This window comes from Etheostoma cragini, chromosome 8 (assembly GCF_013103735.1).
Source record: "Etheostoma cragini isolate CJK2018 chromosome 8, CSU_Ecrag_1.0, whole genome shotgun sequence".
NCBI classification, from domain to species: Eukaryota; Metazoa; Chordata; class Actinopteri; order Perciformes; family Percidae; genus Etheostoma; species Etheostoma cragini.
In genome coordinates, this window is record NC_048414.1 from 22,403,873 (window position 1) to 22,426,647 (window position 22,775).

Below are 22,775 nucleotides of genomic sequence, written 5' to 3' on the forward strand. Positions count from 1 at the left end.
TATTTATCCTATTCACATATTAAGAAGATTTTACACAACCCACAAAATAAAACCCCTTCCTACCTCGCTCTCCCCTTCCAAACCCATCCATACATCCTTCAGCCTGTCAGTCTCCCACCAGGGCATAGAGAACACTGTTTTCTTGGAGAAGTCTAACCCTACTGCAGTCCCTTTTTGGCTCACCATTTTATCATATTGCATGGAGATTGTCTGCGTGGAGTTTTGAAAAATGTAACAACATTGTGACAGCTTTATTGCCCTCACTTACGTAACAGCAGCAGTAATACTGTATTTCACATGATGATGGTCAACTTTGCAAATAATCAGCTGTAAGTGTTGAACCAGGGGAGATCTGAATGGATCAGGGATCACGGAACTACAGTCACTTTCAATTTATTGATCAAGACAAAAAAATCAATTAGATGTAGAAAACATTACACTTCATAAGGTATTGTTTTCATGACACAAGGTATAGGCTGGGTCTGGAATCATGTTCCGTTTAGTCCAGACTTAAAGAACCCCTGCCCTATCCCATCTTTTACAGAGCCACTAACATGGCTGGAGACGGTTAGTAAAGAGAAAGCCTGCTAATGAAGTATATCTCTGACCTTTGCATCTCCTTGACCCCTTTTTTATACTTGTGTCTCCCTACTTTATGGAGTGTCCAGGGTAAATTGGTGGAGTATCTCTTTAAAGAAAGCATATTCCTCTGCTGCCAGTCAAATGTATTGTACAGGTAGGTAATGGTCTCAGCAGTGTTCTCATTCATGTATTCAATGAAAATTTGAACGCATGTGTCAATGTAACATCTTTAAATTGCACACAGGGTAAATACAAAACTAGCCCATTCTAATTTCAAATTTCTTGATTTTCTGTTACAATAGCCATGCAAAATGCATGCAATGTGTTCATTTGTGTCTGTGGTAAAATTCTCATCAAACACATGTTCAAACACAGCTTATTAGTAAATATGAAGCTTTTACTTGCATGTGAACGAGTCATGAATACATCCAGTGAGGGATTAGAAAGCAAAGACTTTGATCTGTGGTATTGTATGGATGTAAGTGCCGTGCCCTATTGATATCAGAAGGCATTCTGACTTTGTGGAATTGTAAAATGCTTGTCTAAACTATTCTTTCCAAAAGCCTTGCATACTCAGTTCCAGCTCAAAAATGTGTAGCACATTCCCCAGAGAGATGATGCCTATGTTTTCTAAACCATCTCTCTTAAAGTAACTGGATTCTCACTGATACTGATCTAACTGCCCTGTGGGGTTTATGTATGCATATTTAAATACTATGCTATCAGCGCTCATTGCTAAGGGGATTTTTACAGAATGTTTGTGTTGTGTGTGTGTGTTTGTGTGTGTGTGTTTAGCCAACCTGCAGATGGAGTGTATCTCATGTGTGTCTTCATTCTTGCGGGCGCTGTCCGTGAGACTGTCGCCCAGAGCCATCAGACACTGAGCAAAACCCTTATAGATGGAGTGACACCTTCTGGCTGACGATGCAGCAACAGGGCACGGGCTCTGCACTGGAGAACACACACACATGCACACAAAAGATGAATTAAAAGTTGAACTTGGTGGGTAATATGAACTGGGAAAATACATCCGAGCAGAAATAACAATGCAACAGTTAACAATGGATTTTTGTTACTCTTTGATAATAGCTGCAGCTGTTGGACCAGAGTGAGAGGAGACGTGTGCAGATAAGAAAACAGCGTCTGTGCAGTGACTGACACTGCTGTCTATGCAGCTTTTTGTTTCAATGATGGACTGAGAGACTGAGTATTATCCATCATACACTCAGAGCTACAGACCGCTGTGGGCCAATCTTCAGTCCTTTCCCCTCTCACTCATTCAGTGTTTAAAGTCCACTGATAATTGATTGCACACATCAAAGATGACATATGCCAAGGCTTGTTGACCAGGTAATGGAAATACAACAGAATGTATTTACTTACCCTCAGTGATCAGATTCTACTCAGATCAACAACACACACAAACATGTTTGAGTGCAGCTAAGACCCAATCACCTTAACACACCTTTAGTTTACTGACACCTTTGATTACTTGACAACCCACACAAAAGGACTATTTCCACAAAAATACATTTATATTTTAGTGCGAACTCACAGAAGGAGCATACTGAGTAAATACAGAGAACAAGGTGGACTAGGATTACGGTCACAATGTTCAGAACCCCCCCCCAATGCCCTGTAAGAAGAGTTTCCGGACCTCTGAATCAACAACATAGCTTCATACCTAAACAACAGGTTACATCAATTGCCAATGACTCCCAAAACCACATATATGACTGTTTGTTCTGCTAATGTTGTGAAACGGCTGAACGGTGAGCAATTTTTAACACCTGACCATAACACTTGACAAGGTGGCAGTTTAAGTCATGTGACCGTTCTATTTTTAACATAATATTTATTTTATAAAATCATTTAATTTGATATTTTAAACAAGTTGTTAACTTTTTGAAACGGAACTAGTTCAGGCAATAGAAGTGATTGGTTAGGGTAAGAAAAGCATCAGGGATTGGCTTAAAATGAGTTACGGCCGTAACTATGTCAAAGTCTTAGGTCCGTAACAAAAATAGTTAATTTCAAAAAGTGACTGTTGACTTTTGGTTTCACATGGGACATCAACACCAGTCTCCTGGGTAAAAGTCCTGTGTATGAGTTACCCACCCACCAACACGATCTTGCTCCTTACGCTGAATTTGTCATTTGTATACTCATCACCTAATTTACCTGTTCGCTCCTGTGATAATTACTATGGTCACTAGAGGTCGCTGCCTAACAACAAACGTAAATAAAATTGAATTGAATTGAAAATATGGTTCGTTATGAGCTGCTTGCGCAATCAACCTATACGGCCGGTTTGTGGGTGAGCCCGGTCTGCAATACGTCTGGTCTTGTGCTCACTGATGGCTGTTTGGAGAAATAGTTGGTTATTAACGACTTTAACACAAACCCAATTTCTTTATTGCAAGATTAACGTTCTTTTTGGCCTAGAAATCTTTGTAGTTTTTTTACATGCTATTGCAACAACTAGTCAATCAATCAATCAAGTTTATTTGTTTAGCCCTTTACAATAGCCGAAAGGTACCCAAAGTGCTTCACAACAAAGCCATAAAACAATACATAACCCATACAGAACATACTGATACAATTAAAAGTGATGTAGTGGTGCAGCCCTGCAGGACATTAAAAGCCTTCCAGAAATGCATAGAAAGGAGCAGACAGAAGGAGGACACCTAAGAGACAGTTTTGCCCGAGTCAGAATTAAATGCTAATTTAAAAAAGTGGGTCTTAAGCTTTGTATTAAAAAGGCTGAGGTCAGTAGTGGTGCGGATGTCAGGGGGTAGTTTGTTCCACAGTCTGGGAGCAGCGACGGCAAACAAACGATCGCCCCACTGTTTAAGTCTTGACCTAGGGACCTCTAACAGAAGCTGACCCGAGGAGCGCAAGGCTCTGCCGCAATTGCGAAAAGTTAAAATCTCAGACAAGTAAGAGGGGGCCAAGCCATAAATGGCGTTGAAAACAAACAGCAGGAGTTTAAATTCAATTCTAAAACGGACTGGGAGCCAGTGGAGTGACGACAGCACAGGGGTAATGTGTTCACGTCTGGACGTGCTTGGATTGTTACCCACTAGTAACCTTAGAAAAACTACAACACCACACCGGATCTAGCTAGACCGGAAACAAACCAACAGGCACGCCACATACACACTTTGGGCTTGCGAGCCAGCCAAAGAGTAGCACAGTTACGTTGTGAGTGGATGGCAAGTGCGAGACAACAAAATGGATGCCAAAAAGATTCTGAATTGAAAGTTTACTTTTTAAAAGTTGTCAAATGGTTCCAATGACGAGACCAAAGGGATCTGTTTGTTTTGTTGTTGTGAACTGAGCAATCAATGCAGCACGTCCAGTCTGAAATATCAATAATTGGACGTTTGACAGCACTAGTTTCTGTCCAATCTAAGTCTGATATTCACTCTCCTTTTAGCTTTGTTTTGGTCACCACCAACTCTATTATCTATTGTTATATGTTTCTTATAAAAGCTCTACTATGTTTACCAGCTGGTTGTTAACACTGTCTTGGTTTGGAGCTGGGCAGATGAGAAAAACAACACAGATGAGAGCTGTGAGTGTGAATTAAAATAGTAAAGTTGCAGGCTGGAAAATCTAAACATGGAGATGAAAGAAATGAAAACACTGCAGAGCTAGAGGGAATCGCAGAGTCAGGTACTAATTGTGAGTTTTCACCAGTAACCCTTTCACATATTGATAATACAGAAATATTAATTAAATCTTCAGCATTAAAATGTTCAATAAATGCAGTGCCTACAGGAACCCCAATCATCGTTTAGAAAAGGATCTAACCAGGAGCAATAACAACACATCTGTCAGGTTTCTAGCTGCTCAAGCAGCATCTTTTCAGTGATCAGCTTGGATTGTAAAGACACTAGCTGCGGGGAAACAAGCACGTTGAGGTGCTTACAATCAGTTCCAAGTACATGCAAAGATTAGGTTAGGAACAGCAGGATGATAAATGCTTTGGCTGGAGAAAAGGGAATCCAATTGTTTTTTAATTGGAAATCCCTTTTAATGGCAGGTTGCATACATCTACGCTTTAAAGTGTTTGTTCTACTACATAATGTTTGGCATTATCATTTCTGATTTGAAGAGTCCCCAACATGACAATTTATCTGTCAATTTAAGTCATCTTAGTCATAATGTACCCAAATACAGTCTACGTTCAGTCATGTTGCAGAGAAGAAATATGTCCCATGCACTTCAGGTGAAACTGAATGATGAGTCACAATTAGGCCCATTCAGGAAACCACTTCTTGCTCACGCCTTCATAAAAATGTGGAGAAACTCCCATCGAAGCTTCTCGCTAAATTTCAAAGTCAGGCACTAAAGTGCACATTTCATGCATGCACAAACACACGCACCCCTTAGAACCTAGTCTCACAAGTCATTTACTTTGTACATAGCTATTTACAGCATCTCACCAAAGCCCAAAGCTGTTTGTTGAGTCAGACTTGAGGATGAGAAATTAAATCCAGACAGATGTGCATTTGGTGCATATATTTGAAATGACTATTAGCAATCATTCAATCGTTTTGGCATTGTACCGCTATTTATAGAGGATTGAAACGGCAGGGAACTAAGTCTTAATGTACACACTGCAGAGACATAGATTGTTTCTGTTTGATCAGGCTGATCCTTTCTCAATTTTTAAGCAGCAGCAAATGAATGTGAATCAGAGGACTTTGAGGAGCAGTTAAGTGTCATGAAAACAGAAGATCACAGGCTTTGAATTCATCAATCTGTCTTCCTTCATTCAACTCACAGCTTCTTCACCTTTTCTTAGCATATTTAGCCGCCTGGTTCCACAACTTTCAATCACCACTGAAATAGGTCTAGTGTCGTGTTTATCGACAGCTGTTTCCTGGTTGGAAAAACAACTAATCAGAGTTTCACCTTCCTTTGCCAGAGCCAGGTAGAACCCTATATTGATCATGATGGATAATTTGATGCAGGACACCAAGAGCTCACATCGTGTCCCTTGGAAAACAAAAGCTCTTCGGTTAAGGTTAGGGAAAGGTCATGATTTTGGTAAAAAGGTGTCAGGTGCTTCTAATCACTGTAGACTTAATCTGTATTGAACTAACAGCATGATCTTTCCCCAACCTTAAAGTTATGATCCTTAAGATTATCATGAAATCAAACCCTGTTGTTTGATACTATTTATGGTTGGCATTTGATCTGCAATTGCCATTCAAAGTATTTTCAGGTTTCACAACGGTGTCAGAGCTGTAGTAGGTTACTGCTAAAGCAAACAGGACATCCTACTGCAGATCAAAGCTAAGATCGGGATCAAAACATCATGCCCAACCCTACCTGAGCCTGTCCGAGTACCGGCCCGGCATCAGACGTAAAAATGAGCCTAAGCCCAATTTAAACTTGGCAATCTTTTTAAAACGTGAGCCATAATAACTAACGTTCGTAACTACAATTCCGTTTGAACTACAAAAATCTGTTTAGAATTATCTTTATGAATAATGCAACAAAGACGAAGGATGTGAACTGCATTGTTTGTTTATTCAGAATGGATTGCAAATGGATCCGAACAAAGAAACGTAAAAAACAAAAAACATTGAACCTAGCTCCGTCAGCCAAATAGTGTAGGTAACAGATCAAGGCAGCTTAATCAAAGCCCTGGAACCATAAGAGACTTTCTTGTCTCAATCACCATAGGCAGAGTTTGACATTTGGGCCGGGGGGCAAAAGAAAAAAAAACTCATTGTAGCACCTAAGACCTAGCCTACCACTTAGGGAACACAGCAAGAGCACATATGGATAAAACAATCCTGCTAAATAAACATACATTGTATTTTTATTTTTTCAGCAGATTTTAAATTACATTGTAACAATATAACAGTTCACCCTCATGAAATCCAATCACAGCATGGCTCTCTTGGAACACAATAGACGTGTTTGACCTACAGTCTGTTGAGATGCCTCTCCAAACGCAGAAACAAATTGCACTCACTCCATAAAATGTTAAGACATGTAGAAAAAAGAAAAAAGATTTGTATTATGGCGTAATCCAATGACATAAAAAAGGTAATCCACAGCGATCAGTAGATCTACAAAAAGGGTCACATGTATCCAGCAAGGCCTACGCATGTCACGTTCACCAGCCAGCGGCAAACAGCGGTGAACATGGCCTCTCCACTTCGCAGTTTAGACAAAGTGGAATAAAACGTATAAAAGTCAGAATCTACACAAAACGCAGAATCAATTAATAAGCTGACAGCTTGGCCTTTGGTACTTGGCCTTTAGGCAATCTTTATTGTAACGTTGGCGCAGCAAGATGTCCAGACTAGTGCAACAGTTGTTTCATTTTTTTGCATTCTGCGTATGCGTAAAAACTTGCAAAAACCAACTTGCAGCTTTTCTCGCATTTTTTATTAGCAGATCATTTGAAACTTTGGTAACAGTTTCCATGACACTCGCATCTATAATGTATTAAGAACATACCTGTAATGCGTAAAAATCTTGTTATAGCACTGTATCATTATTACAAGTACCCAACTATGTATTGTTTATAGCAATAATCATAAAGCATTGTTAATAAATGGGAATTACCATAGTCCCATAATACCTTATCTGATGATAAGGAAATCTATAGGCAGCATCGGAAGCTGTATGCTCAAGCAAACATGCTGGGTGGTAAGTTTAGCATCTGCTCTGTACCTGGGTGAAAATCTCACTCTTTAGAGCGTATTGTACACCTTTGTATAACCTTTAACCCCTTTAGTTACTCTAACTTCCGGTAAAGCAACTGAGATAAAAAAAATATTTTTGAAACTGCCGACATAATGGCTGCAGTACACTGGACAATGAAGGTATGTACTTATTGCTACAGGTTTCTCAGGTTCTCTCCTTTTAGGACGGAAGAAGGAATGTTTGAAGGTAGGAGGCGAGGACATGATCATAGGTTAGAAGTGAAACTGCCAGATCATCTCCTATGGTGTGTTCCCAAAGTATGTGTTGTTTATATGTATGCTTGTCATTTTATGTGAAATAAAGTAATAAAAAGTAAGGTAAAATAAAAAGAAACTTCCAACATAATCAAAATGTCTAAGAGACCTATATGGAGAGTGGCAGTGCAGTATTGAATATTTAACAAATCATGACTAAAATTCAGTTCTTCAATTTGACAAAACTTGATGATGGACAACTGATTTAATGATGGACAACTGATTTTTACTAACGTAATGTTTTCCCAAAAGCTCAGTTAAAAGATCCCATCTAAAACTTTTTTTTACTTTATCTGTAGTTATATATAACTGGTTATAACAGACAATAAACTGAGGACTGGTAAGGTACTCCTATTTGACACAGTAAAACATTATGGACATTTATAAGTGTTTATTACTATATTTACACACTGCTATAAGCACATTACAATGTATCATAGTTATGTTTATAATGTGAAAGTGTTACTGAATTTTTTAAAGGAAGTATTGGTGCAGCAGCCACAGTGAGCTGTGAGATGAAGAGGTGTACACCAAAAACTACTTTTACTGTGTCCTGCTAACCCCAGTCACCCCAACCGGGATTGAAATCCTAAGGATGCAATCCTGTTTCAAGCTGCGTGAGCCTAAACGTAACCATGGAAAGTTTAATAATACTGTATTTGCCACGAAAGGACATTGAATTGCAAGGATGGATGTTACTGTCAGCAGTAGGCAAATTGTTAGTTAGGTAACGTTCCACACTAACAAGTGAACCCACCCATGAACATAGCTACATAGTTTAGAGAGAATATTACAGTTTCAAGATGAAACTGACAGAAGGTAAGGTAAAAAAAAAAGGTAAAAAAAAGTCCCAATGACAAATGTGTCACTTCAGCACAGGGGACAGCTCCACGGATTTATCAATACACAGCACAGTGGTAGGGCCATAGATTCTAACTTGCACAAACCTCAGTCAGATAAAGGATCAATGCAACAAGCAGACTAGGCTTACACATTCAACTAAACAACCTCTATGCACTCTCTCTGCTACTAGGGGATGGCAGGTTAACAAAGGGCAAGCATTATTATCATTTTGCTAACAAGGGAGATAGCATCCCCCCCTCAATTCGTCAGTGCACATTTGACTGATAAGTTTAGGAACATTTCAACCTTCCAGGTACATAAATTAATAATGTTTCTTCAGCATGTTGATAAAAAAAAAAAATCCAGGCGGCATTACATTTCCCTTCAAAACATATTTTTGCTGTTGCAAATTAGCATGATGTATAACAGATAGGGTTGGACTGAAAATTGCCATGAATATGGCAACATTTCTTCAATCTACATCAAAAATGTGGTATTAAATAGCTCCCGCAGCTTCCATGTTGACTGTAATTGATGTCTGAAGGACCGATACATCACTTGTTACTAACTGATTAAGTCAATACATCTACCATCCTAAACAGAAATCGGCTAACGAGCAGGAAGTCAGACTGAATGATGCAGTGAAATGAAATAGCAATTCAGTCTGATTAACAGTCTACAACATTTCCTTCCATCATGATTTTGACCATGTGTGTCAGCAATGAGCCAATCCCTGCTAATGTGGGAACCAAGAGAATATGCTTCAGATGGAGAAGCACCAGGTCATCAATAAATGAATCATCAGACTGTGTGTCTAAAAAAAGAAGAAAAAAAAGAAATTAACCGTCACTGGACTGGCTGAAACAGAAATTCAGATGTGCAATAAATGATTGGCACGGATCTTTCTGAAAAGTATTTGTTTTAAGAATGATACATAGGCATTGTCCCTATTGTGTATTTTTACTTTGAGCGATGGAGAAGGTGGAGACAAAAGGAGGTGCACTGAGAGGTTTTGGCAGCTTCTTTCTTTTGCCATCTGTGGCTCACTGCTGTCTTTCTTCAATCGGAATTAATCTCGTTACTCATTCATCTCGAAGCTCCTGTCTCATGATGAGCAATTCCCGCCAATAACTACCTGCCCATAACAGTGTTTGAATAGTTATCTCTGCATATACAATACATGAGGGGTGATACAGAGTGGGTCTCACTCCCAATGACACTAGAGCTGATGAAAACTGTGATCTTAACTTCAGAAACAAATCCATCAATTATTAACACAAAAACAGCTTGATTAGCTTGATATACAACACATATTTCAAGATGTATACTAGGGGCCACATACCTTAGTGCATTTATAAGCTATTATAAGTGTATGTGAGTAAGTCTTGTTGTGAAAATAAGTTTCTATTGAACATGCGTCAATTCTGGAGCGGTAAAAGGGGAGAGAGAGTTCCAATGTCAATCAGTGCTTCTCCTGGAGAATAAAGGGAGGTTTTTGTGAAAAACAATTAAAAACAAAAAGCTTTTGGGTTTAATAAACGTAACACTATTATTATGGTAATATTGGCATGTGCAGAAAAGATATTTAGGAAAGGTTAGGGCAGGAGGAAAACATTGCATAATGGAATCATTACAAAAAGAGAATCAAAAAGTGAAATAGTGTGTCATATAGTGGTTCTACTGTTAAGGCACCACATTAGCTTCACTGTCGTTGACTTCACAAACGATAAATGCTCACACACCCATGCAAAAGTTGAGCACTAAGCAGGAAACAGAACTCGGATGTTGAAGAAGTTCATGAAATAAGACCAGTGTTTATCGAATTATGTTTATCGGCATTCATTCATTCAAATTGTTCTTGAACATACATTGATGTGACACCTATACTGTTCCCGTACAGGTGTTCAGAAATACACAACCTCAGCTAAACTAAGCTCAGCTAAGCGCCAGCTGATGTTACCGTTAGCAATCTGCCCTAAGTCCACTGCTGCATTGAAAACATGTGATGAACAGCTTCTGTTCTGTTTGACTCTTTTTTATATTATATTGATAGCTGTGGTTGATCCCACACAATGAGTCCAGACAGTTAAGTAACTGCTGCAGGCTTTATATAAAAAATCCCTTTACATAAATGCAGACATTTGCACCATAACTTGATGCAGAAAAGGAACAAATTGTTGCAGAAAAATTCACCAGAATGCAGGAAATGAAGTGCCCCCCCCCCCCCCCCCCCCCCCCCCCCCCCCCCCCCCCCACCACCACCACCAAAAATGACGTGCTTGCCCATAGAGAATGGCCCCCAGAAAATGTGCTACAGCCCTGAACAGGACAGAGTAAGACTGAACAAAGCACCACAACATCAGTCTGTCATCCCCTTTCATGACACTTTGCTAAATGTTTCAAGAATCAAAACGTGTTTTTCGATAATGAAAAGGTTGACTCCTTTGTCAAACAATAAAACAAATCCCAAGTGTTTTAGGTGTAGCTAAAGAGTAACACAGTCCCAGAAGAACCTTGTGTCTAGTTACAAAATAAGCTGAGACAATGCTGCAGAAGAGTTAGCTCATCCCAGAGGAGCCTCATCCTGACTTGTCGACAGGCGGCTATCCGGAAGTCAGGAGAGTGAGATCATTTTTACAGCTGGTAGTGAACGATTTTTCACAGAGCTAAGATGGCCCTCTTCAAGGGTGTGACAGGCACAGATGCATCATGTCAAGATTAGTGTACAAGGCGGCGAGGATAACACTCCAGAAGAGTGTGACTGTCCCAGAAGTGGCTTGTCGTGATGAGTAAAAGTCAGAGTGGAGCCACGGCTGGAGCCTGGCAGGTGAACAGGAGATGCTAATTGGGTCAGACACTGCATCACCACAACTCTTCCCCCCATCCCCAGAGACCTGCTGTTTAATATTTCATAAACTAGACCTCTCCCCCCCCCGTTGTTGTTTTTTTCTAGAGGAAGTCTATTGATTTCAGGCAGGGTTGTTCCCAAGGCCCGAAGATCATTGGCTTCACTCATCTCCATCAAGTATTAATGAAAACCTGGGGAGGAAAAATGAGGTGGAGATGGATTCGACAGGGGAAGAGAGAAGAAAAGTGACTCTTGGCGCGGTAATGACGGACGGAGAAAAGGAGTTGCGGAGAGAAATATAGACGCTTCATTAGAAAACTTATCATTTAAAAACAGGCAAAAACTGCTTTTTCATCACAGCCCTGAGGTCACTGTTTTATTTTAACATTTAAAAAATTCAACGGCCAACACCTCTAAAGCTAACAGATCAACATGTTTGCTCCGGGTTTTATCTGCACATAAACCGAATTGTAAAAAAAGGGTCCATCTGATCTATTTTGTATGCATCCGCACTGCATTTTACTGCAGCATCTGCTTGGATCACTGAGCATAGGTTTGGATTTAATGTCTGTACAGGCACATACCAAATTTGGCGATCTCACTACACTGGGACACTCTAGAATACTATGCATGGCTTATGGCTTACTAGGCACAGCCATGAGATCATTACCAATCTCACTCTTCAATATGGATAATAATAATTTCCCAACAGTTCAAATATTAAGTTATGTTAGTGCTGTCTAACAGAGAGTAAATGAAAAATAACTAGGTTATAACTTAGTTATCATTAGTGGGATTGTTAGGCAAGTAAATATACAGGATATTTCATATTTTCTGAAATATTATCTTACTTTTTAGTACAGTGCTTAAAAATGTCTTTTCGGGCGCCTGGGTAGCTCACCTGGTAGAGTACGTACCCATTTACAGAGGCTCAATCCTCCATGCAGTGGACAGGGTTCTGTTCCTACCTGCGGATCTTTGCTGCATGTCATACCCCATCTCTCTGAAAGCTGTCTTGTCTATAATAAAGGCCTGAAAATGCTTTAAAAAAATGTCTCTTGAATTTCCTTCGTTCAATTTTCACTCTTCATACATCATTTCTTTCATAAAAAAAGTGGAAAAATGTACACATTGTTTTCACAAAAACACTTCAATGACACATCAGCTCCTTTTACATTCACTGAAGTTCTTAGACTAAAACTCTAATCACAACACCTTTCATTGCTTGCACTATATTTTGCACCGTTGGTCCATTTCCTACCATTCCAACTCTTCTTACTCCCTCAGCTGCTCCTGCATATTAAGTTAAGCCCGCAATTCTGTTCAACTCCCAGCTATCCATGACGCAATACAGGCCAGGTTAGCTTTGCACAGCCTGTTTTCATGAACCATTTGTTCAAAAGGCTATGAAAAGTTAAGCAATGTAATCCTTAAGCATTCCACTTTTGTTTTTGCTTTACTCACTACATTGACGCTTTCTGTATAAAAACCCTGCTGGCCTTGAATGGAGGTGGTCAGGGTGGATGGGCAGGCGTTAAAAAAACGAATTTTCAAGCCAGAGGGTTTTTTATCCAAAGCACTATCTTTTTCCTAATCTTAAATCGTTTTGGTGCCTAATCTTAACTTTTGTTATATTTTGCGGACAAAACTTTTTTTAAGAGTATTTTTGGGGCATTTTTATATTGACAGGACAGCTGATCAAGTGAAAGGATAGAGAGAGGGGGAATGACATGCAGCATAGGGCCGCAGGTCCAAGTTGAACCCGGGCCCGCCGCGTCGAGGAGTAAACCTCTATATATGGGCGCCCGCTCTACCAACTTAGCTATCTGGGCGCCCTTTGTGGACTAAACTTAACCCTAATATCCGCCGAAATGAGCAGCAGCTTGCGGTGGTCTGTACCCGGCTCAATGTCCCCTATTTTCGCCTACACACATCTACTAACCGCAACTGACCTGCCTCTCTGTGTCTTAGAGTGTCCCTTGACGGCGCCTCCTAATTTCATAGGATATCATAAGTTCTCAGATGGACCCATTTGTGAGCATGCATTGCTTTTCAACAGCTAGCAATCCCATTGATAGCAATCCCACTCTAGCAAAATGATGATTGATGCAATTTTTGAACTTATCAATTGTGTCTATATCAGTCCATTGTAAGGATTCAATGCAAATCAACGGGATATAAGATAGTCCCATGATTCACTGATTTTGATTTTGATTTCTATACTACAAAGACGTCCTCTTCAGAAAAGTTTGGAATAATTATCTCCACCAGCCTCTATTTAACCGGAAATGAGTTCTAGATGTATTTTGGGAAATCAAGGCATGGAACCTAGGACCAAAGCCTTATGGGTTCCTACATTTTGAGATTATTGCACTTGGCAGGAATTTGTTGATCCTGTATCAGCTTGTAAACTAATGATCTGTTTGCAAGGCTTGATTGACAGGGGCAGTGTTGTTGAACTCTAATGGGTCTGTGTTTTAACACTGTGGCCTCAAAGCAATAAGAATCTCCAGAGATGATTAAATAGAGTTAATGTGTTCTCATGGCTTCTGTAACATCTGCCCATCCACTATTTAGGGCCTTTTCAATCAAATAGTCACTCAAATAGTCAAAACTCAGAAACTCAAGGTCCCTTGAGTCCAGTCAGATTATCACCAAGGTCAGTGGGATTAGTACTCTGAAGAGCATGAATGTCTGTAATAATCCATTTAGTCTAGTCTGGTTTAGTCCGGGTCAAAGTGATATTTCTGACCCTGAGACTGAGATGTACACATACTTGTTAGCAATATTTGAGGCTTGTGCTCCTGAGCCTTCAAAAAGTAGCCTACTACTTCTAGAGCAGAAACCTTTAACTATGGCCAGGAATCCGAACCAGAGCTTAGTTCACAGTCAAATTGCAGGTACGCGTCCTAAAAGGGTTCCTGGAAAAGCTCACTTATCAGAAAGGGCCAACAGTCTGTGCGTTAAGGTTAGTAAAGCCTGACCTTGATTTTTGATTGCATGCTAAGGAGTGTTTCACTAGAAGGGAGGAGCAGGTAAAGAAAACAATTCATTGAATGCAATTAGCCAAGACATAGACAACTTAGAATTAAAATAATTTGGGTCCATAGAGAATTATTAGCCGACTGAATATGAATGGAACACTAGCAGAGATGAGCTGCAGACGGGTGGTTTACATTGAAATATCACAGCTTTAAAAAATTTGGCTTACGGAAATAAGACACGGAGATGCTTAGTAGAACTGAAATGTGGACATATGTAAAAAAAGAAAATGCAGAGATAAAAGAGATTTTAAAAAAACACACTTGAAACTACCAATGCTTATTAGAAGTATCCCCTCCAGCTGCAGGGACACATCCGTGCTGAAGGAAGCAGGCAGATCAATGAAGGGACAGCTGATCAACTGCTTCTCAACCTGCCTTGATTAATATTTGATATCTGAACTAAGATGAAGCCCAGGGAGAGAGAGAGAGAGAGAAAGAGAGAGAGAGAGAGCAATGAGGTGGAGTGACTGGTTGATATGGATATCAAGAGAAATCTCAAGGCTGTGCAGACTTGATTGCAATCGGAGAGAGATAAAGGGGATAAAAAGAAATGAAAAAATGTAGAAAAGCAGTTTTCTGAGGGGGTTGATGAATGGCACTGATAAATAGTATTGTTATGCGGAATAGTTTAGGACTATCGATGTCAGGAAATGTGGCTATCACTCACTGCATCCAATACAGTGGGGTATAATATCTGTATGACAAATGTTAAAGGATATGACAGGTGCTATCTAAGATTTTTCTTACTGTCAACAACTCCCTTGACAAATAGTGTGTTAGTATGTCAAAAAAGATGCAATGATTACGTTGCATCCAATCTGTTTTCCCCTTTGTTTCATTACCATCATCTTTCTGTCTTCTGATTCAAGAGAGAACCAAGCAGGAGGCTGGTTTGACAGGACCGTACAGTGTGGCTTTTTTAATGATATAATCTGAAAGGATGTGGTTTGGCAAACCCATAGCAGAACCTAGGGCCAAAGCCTTATGGGTTCCTACAATTTGAGATTATCGCAAACTCCAGGTTATGTTCCCATAGTGGAAAAGAGGTATGTGTGGCGCGGCGACCATAGAAAGCAAAAACAATGGACCAAACTTTTAGGCCTGAAAAGTGAAGCCAATGTGAATGTGCCATTTTCACCGGGGGGGGTTGGGGGGTTGGGGCAACTCCACCAGTTGTAAAAAGAAGTCAGTTCATATAGAAGTACATGGGAATATTGCCCTACTTCTCACTTGATTAATTACCTTGACCATGAGTGTATGGTCTCAATCGCTAGTTTAAGGCCTTCTTCAATACGGCATGATGTTCATTTTGTAAATAATGTTCACATTTATTTTAAAATTGATGATAAACCAGGGGATAGTTTAGAGGCGTGGTGCAAGTTTGACTCTTAAACATTGACCCTCACACTTTTCACTTCATCAAAAGCTAATTGGAACATTTTGTCCGCCTATAAAAGTCTTGCTTGTTTTTTTTTTTGTGGCAGTACCCGGAGCTCTGGTCCAGAAATGGTCACATCTGGTTTGAAAAAATACAAGATGGCAACGTCCATTAAGTTCCTCAAGACTTCAAAACGGCAGTCCACAAACCAATGGGTGACATCACGTCTGGTACATTGATTATTTTTACAGTCAGTAGTATGGTAGCTAGTTGAGCTCATTAAATGTAACTTTATATGGGACAACAGGTATATGCACAATATCAACAAAGTTTTATATAGGCCTTAAGCTCTCTCCTTTTATGGCATCATTTTGAGGCCCTGTCCTGAAGAAGGTGTGGGGTAATCAGCCACAAATTAATAAACATTTGGTATACTACAGTAGTAAATACTTACAGTACAGGAGCAGGAGAACATATGTGGAATCATCTCAATATAAAGTACAGAGCCCATGCCAATAGTAACATGTCATCTAGTGCAACAGTGTGGCTCATTGATATGCTTTTAATAGTTTTTGGAGAACAATGGAGCTCCATGGCACAGAGGAATAAGATACAGTAGTTCAGGCTCTTGATACAAAGACAATGCTTGTAAATGGAATAAATATGTTGTTGGTTACTAGAGAGTTACCCTGAAACATCCTTAAAAGAACATATTATATATGGTTTTCTATGTCTTGAACTCCAAAAACATTTTCTGGAGTGTAATAGGCAAAAGTATGGTTGTGTGTTTGTATTTTTAAGAGAAAAACACTCAGTGTAGCTTATATCTTCAAGAAACAAAACTATATCAATCAAATTAAGCAATATTTTGTGATACAGTGCAATGTGATTATGTTGCTGTTTTGAAACGTGACACATGTGTTGACCTTTGTGAGGTTATCATATTTATTAAGATTGCTTGGGGAACTGAAATGGACACTTAATTTTTAATGTCTTTGATTTGTTGTATAGGAGATGCCAGACAGCATACATTTTGCTCTTGCATATTCCACCAGCACTTTGAAATTCATCTGCACTCATTAAAAGGAATTTCTGGGAGTACATTTTTTAAATCATGCAAACATTAAAAGTGTATGCTGGATTCAGAATGTTCTTAGAGTACATGCTTTGCTCAAATTGTGATTGACTCACTGAGCCTTTAATTCCATTATTCTTCACACACACACACACACACACGCACGCACGCACACACACTTTTATTTGTGTTGTTGGGTGTGGTCAGAGGTGTGTTTTGTGGCATCTGTAGTCTATATCCATAACGTTCCACTTCGGGGATGGCTGTGTTGCTGATGGAAATTCACTCTTTTCAGCAAGATGTCCATTACCTTCTGTTTACCTTCTTGTTGGCATTTTAAACTTTGGTGGAATCATGTATGAACTACTGAACTGCTTCTCAGATCTCTGCAGGGTAAATCCAGACAGCTAGCTAGACTATCTGTCCAATCTGAGTTTTCTGTTTAACGACTCAAACAACTTTTGAATTTCCACGTTCCATCATAACAAGGTCCTTCTCGAGGCTAATAAACCACTAGAGATCAGAAAAAAACTTGATTTTCTGGTGCTCTTTAAAGAGCGCCGATGATTTACTAAGCCTTAACTAGCCTAGAAACCTAGACGCACCCTGTATGCAATTTAATTTGCAGCAAGGGTCATACAGCAACTCTCCATTGGCTTGCAAGCTGGCAAAACATTGTCCCATTGCATGTAGAGTGGATGCCCAGAATAGTCCAAGCATGTTAAAGATTTACACCAAAAATACCAGTTATAACCAATAATCTAAACCATTTATTAGGATGTGAAAACTAAGGTGAACATTAAAATAATAACCCAAAGTTTATTCTAAAAACTGTGTTAATGTCTTGGTTGAGATTGACCTGCTGTACTCACAATACTTAAGCACATGTAGTTTTAGAATGCACTAGTCAATTTTGTGTAAATATGTTAAAGGGGGTCACTGCAGTCAATAGGGTTTGTTCTCTGGAGACCATCAACATCCACACATCCGTTAGACATCCTGAAAGTTTACATTTATGGCTACAGAAAAGTTTGTGCATTGTTCAAAATGAAAAGGCTTTGACTCCTGGGGATTGTGAAGATGCTCATAAATTTCATGAAAATATACACATAATATTTCAACATTTCTTTTGTTCACATGAGTTTTTTTCACTGATAGTGGTGCTACAAGAAAGGTCAAGAAAATCCTTATGATTCTCTGAGAATCATGAATATCCACAGAAATGTTCATGAACATCTGGCCAGTAGTTGTCCACCCTTAAGCCACTACCAGGGCAAAAAGAAGGGCAAGAAAGGGGAAAAACTTTAAAACTTGTTTTCTGTTCTTCAAAGTGTTGCTATGAAATAAGCTTGAACTTCAACGTCAAATTAATTTGCTTATGTATCAACTAGCTCGGCTATACCTCAACTTTGTTGATTGAAAGCTACTTTGCATGTGTCTTCTCCTGAAATTGCTTAAGAAGCACAGGCTTGGGAAACTAAAAGGAAGCTAGCCAATGTCCAACTTCTCTTTATGAATCTTTGCCATGTGTTTGTGCCATAGTTTCAGCTAAGATGTTGTTTACATAAGTGTGTGCAGTAAAAAACAACAACTTCAAAGTTCTTTTCCCCTCTGCTCCACTTTCAAAGCATGCTGTTTGGGGAGCAGCGAGTACACAGTGACGCCGAGTACACAGTGATGAGCAGAGTTTTTAAAGGGGCGGTTATTGGGGCGTTTATGTATGCCACTGCTTTCCTTGGCAAGACACACCCTGTGTAGCATTCAAGCACTAGGATTGGCCAGGCATCCGGATTTGTCAAGAAAAGTAGTGGGATTCATAATGGTGCAGCAGAGGGCTTCTGCCATGTCACACACTCAAACATGCAATAAAAGAGATGGAATCACAGTCACCATAATGTAAAGTCTTAGGGAAAATTAAATACAGATGGCATCTACGTCCATATCCACTTACACCAAAAGTAGTATACACATACACAGACACAGACACACACACACACACAGACAAAGACACACACACACATACACACACACACACACACACACACACAAGCATACTGATCTATTCATGAGTCTGGTCGTGCAGAGGCTGGCAAGATCACTGCTGACTGGACTGAAATGCTGCTGATGCTTGCTGCTCACCTCACCTGACAAACACACACATACATGCACGCAGGCACACACACACACAGATCAGTATCTCAGGGGAACACATTCAAATTGATTGGACCTGCAGCTATTTTTCTTCAGCTGTCAATCCATCCCTGAATGATGCACATGGCTCTCCATGACGACCCCACCTCCTCCACTCACACACTCTCTCACACACACACACACACACACACACACATACACACCCCCCCCCCACACACACACACACACACACACACACACACACACAGGCCATGTAGCGGTAAGTGTATAAATGATGCTATGGTAACTTTCACTATGGAAACTTTAGCCTCTGGCGTGCCTCCATGAAAACACATGTAGAACTAATAATGACACTCAGGATCATTGCGTGAGAAGCACCGTCCCATTGGGACTGTGGAGACTGTTTACATCTATGTGTGTGTGTATGTTTGTGCTCATGTGTGGCTGTTTTCACATGTCATTCATTATGAAAAAGAAAAACAAGGGCAAATTAGGGTATCCATGTGCACGTACTGTATGTGTATGCGGTATTTACCTCCATGCATATTATTGTTCGTGTGTGTCTTTGTGTGTGCAAGTGTGTGTATCTGTGTGTCCCTCTGGCTGCCTGTGTGTTCATGGCAAGTGAACAACAACAACAACAACACCTTATAATTAGACAGGTCCAGGTCAGTGTGACTGGGAAACCTGTTCTACAGTACCTTTCCATTAACACCTGGACCTGGGGGGGCGGAAGAAAGGTACAAAAGAAAGCCGTCAGATCAGCAGGTCCTTTGTTAGTGAAAGGCTTAAGGTAACTGACATTGAGGAGCGTGCAACCTGTGAAAAAGGAGCCTCCGTGGGCCAGTTCAATGCCTGTAAACATGAAAGGATTGCACAGGAAAGGGGAGGGGCATCATCACAGACTTAATTTTCCAGTTGTTTGAAGCCTCATTCTGAAGGGCTGAAGTTTCTCCCACAAAGGAATCCTTTTTCTAAACCTCAGATGACAACTTTTCAAATTACAGCTCATGTTTTATCCGCGCAGAAATGTTTCAGAGTTAAAATAAATTGGTCATAAACTCTGCTGTTATAAATCTCTTGCTGATTGAAACAGCATGGCTAATCCACTCATTATTTCAACCTAAAAGTCCACTTGGTGTCATGGTGACAGGTCATGTAAAAAGAATCATTTAGAATCAGTGTTGGGAAGATTACTTTGAAAATCTAATAGGTTACCGCTTACAACTTACCCTAAGTAACCTAAAATGTAATAGTAATAGGTAAAAGTGTAACTATTTCAATTACTTCATTGAAGCATATTGACTTAATAACTTAATACATTTAATTAACTTAATGTTTACTTTTCTGAATTTACAATGAATGTTTTCAACCGTTTTCAAATGTTTAAACCTGCCGGTGTTAACATTACAGCAGTTCTCACACTGACCATGACTTTTTATGAATGACAATCAAATATAAACTAGACTACTAGTTATGGACTAAGCTAAATATAGTGCTAAATAGGTCCTCAAAGCACATAAGCCTGGTGTGTCACACTGAAGGAAGGCGTGTCTTCCCTCTATGTTTAATATGACTGCTTGCAGTTACATAGCTGCCAATTTATCCTGATGGACATAGACATTTTCAACGTCCATAGCATTTTGACTGCTGACAAACATTCTTTGCTTTCCATGGTTTGGTTTGAATTCTTCTCAGATTTTTGTGTGAACTGTTTTTTAAATTTCCAGTGGCAGCTATCAGACAGCTTGAGAGGCAATTGTCAGACGGGTGGAACTGCAAATTCAAACAGGACAACCAATCAAAATCATCAGAAAAGCATCAGACTTTACTAAACGGCTGTGGTGGGAAAGAAATTCTGCACATTTAAAACATGTAAAGCAACAAAATAATATTATTCAACATAAATCCGAGATCTTCACAGAAATATTAAGATGTAACCCCCAATGTAATCATGAATATTTGCATAGTAACTGTAATTGTAGGAATGCTGATTCTTAAGTCTTCAACTTTCTTTGGTCGGCTCTAACTACTGCATTCGTTGTTGTACAAAAAACATTCAAACAACAAAATGTTCAGCTGTTTAACAACGTGTTAGGATTTTTTTCAACTTTTTTCTATAGTTTTTTTAAATTTTATTTTACATTAAAGTCAATGGAGCAATCTTCAAATCCTCTTCCAGCTACTTCCTTTTTGAAATGCTGCTCCTCCCACATACTTTTACCTACAGATGTCATTCAAAGTTACAACTTTTCACAAGAACTTTAGCTATTACAGTTGTATTCAGCATCATGGTATCTTTCACATGGCTTTTCTTATCAAAGCTATGCAGAGGACATCTCATTCTAAACAACTAATTTTGGATAACTAATTCTCTCCTTTCCGGAGTCTGAAATGCAAGTAGCAGCACGTGTCTTGGCCTGTCTGGCTGACATTTCTTCTTGGATGGCCACGCACCAACCGTCATCTGAAACTCAACCTTGACAAGACTGAGCTCCTTATCCTTCCAGGCATCGACTCTCCTACCCAGGACCTGACTCTAACAATTGACAACTAAATGGTCATCCTCACTCAGACTGCTCGAAACCTGGGTGTGACACTTGATGACCAATTCTCCTTCACTGTCAACATTGCTGCAACTACCCAATCGTGTAGCTACATGCTGCATACTATCAGAACGATACGTCCCCTTCTAACAAAGAAGTCGGCACAAGCTGTCTGAGAGTTGCCTCTCAAGCTGTCTGAGAGCTGCCACTGGAAATATAAAAAACAGTTCATACAAAAATATGAGAAGAGTTCAGGCTCTGGTCATCTCACCTCTAGAATACTACAACTCCCTCCTGGCTGGCCTGCCTGCATTTGCCATCCGGCCCCTGCAGCTCATTCAGAATTCAGCAGCTGGACTTGTCTTTAACCAACCCTAGCTAGCAAGATTTGGAAGTAGCAACTCCTCGGGACTCCGTCTAGCACCTGCCTTCAGGGCTCTGACTAACATACAAACGTGAAAGAGCCCTGCTGTGTTGCCGCTTAAGAGCGGAGAAAGGGCCGCAGATTGACTTCATGTCTCATTCACTAGTAAGCAAACACCTAATGTTATCGTACCAAATGTTTAAAACTAACATGACTACTGTTAGCAATGCAGCGACAACACCCATTGAGTTCAGGCTGGTACACAGAAGGGAAAGAGTACTCGCAGCTAGGCAAGGATGCATTTCATTGGTTCTTTCCAAGTGGACCACGAGGCAGTGATTGGTGGGCGTTTTTACAGGATTACAGCTGCTACAGAATACGGATCTTTTTCACTTCTTTTTCAGAGCCCATACATTATTTATTGCTGGCAGGGTGTAAAAACCATTTCAAACAACATATAAAAAAGTGTTTATTGGAAATAGTTACAAACCCTGCCTTTAATGTTGAAGCGTATACAGTCCATAAGAGTAGGTGAGTAACTGAAAACCCTACTTTTCACCAAAAATATTATTACTAATGTAAACAGCAGGTAGTGTTACTTTGTCACAATTTGGCCAATTTATACCAACAAGCCCTTAGCAAAACTCTGCTAATTTACTGCACTCACAGACTAACCAGCTCTGATCTTAATAAGTTTGGTGCTTTAGATAGCAGTAGCAGAAGCAAAATGTTTAATACCAACTATGCTGACAAGCATAACTTTCCCTCTAAAGCAGATGAAATGAAACAAGTCTCAGAGTTTAAGCAAGGCTTTTAAGTCTGATAAGGTTTGTGATCAGTGATTAAATTGGCTTAAATAGTGGAGAGGTCTGACCTTGTGCGGGTGTGTTCTCTGGTTTGATATTAATTGATCAAATTGGAGGTTGTAGCGGTATTTTGCACTCTTCACCATCAT

At 39.7% G+C, this 22,775-nt stretch overlaps 1 protein-coding gene across 1 annotated transcript in view; it reads right to left on the reverse strand.

The window, feature by feature from the left end:
- nrn1la (neuritin 1-like a) overlaps positions 1 to 22,775 on the reverse strand; it is a 78,742-nt gene that overhangs the window by 20,990 nt on the left and 34,977 nt on the right. The window contains exon 2 of the mRNA XM_034878838.1: positions 1,383 to 1,533. Coding sequence (XP_034734729.1) covers positions 1,383 to 1,533 — 151 coding nt within the window. The remainder of the gene's footprint in view (positions 1 to 1,382; positions 1,534 to 22,775) is intronic.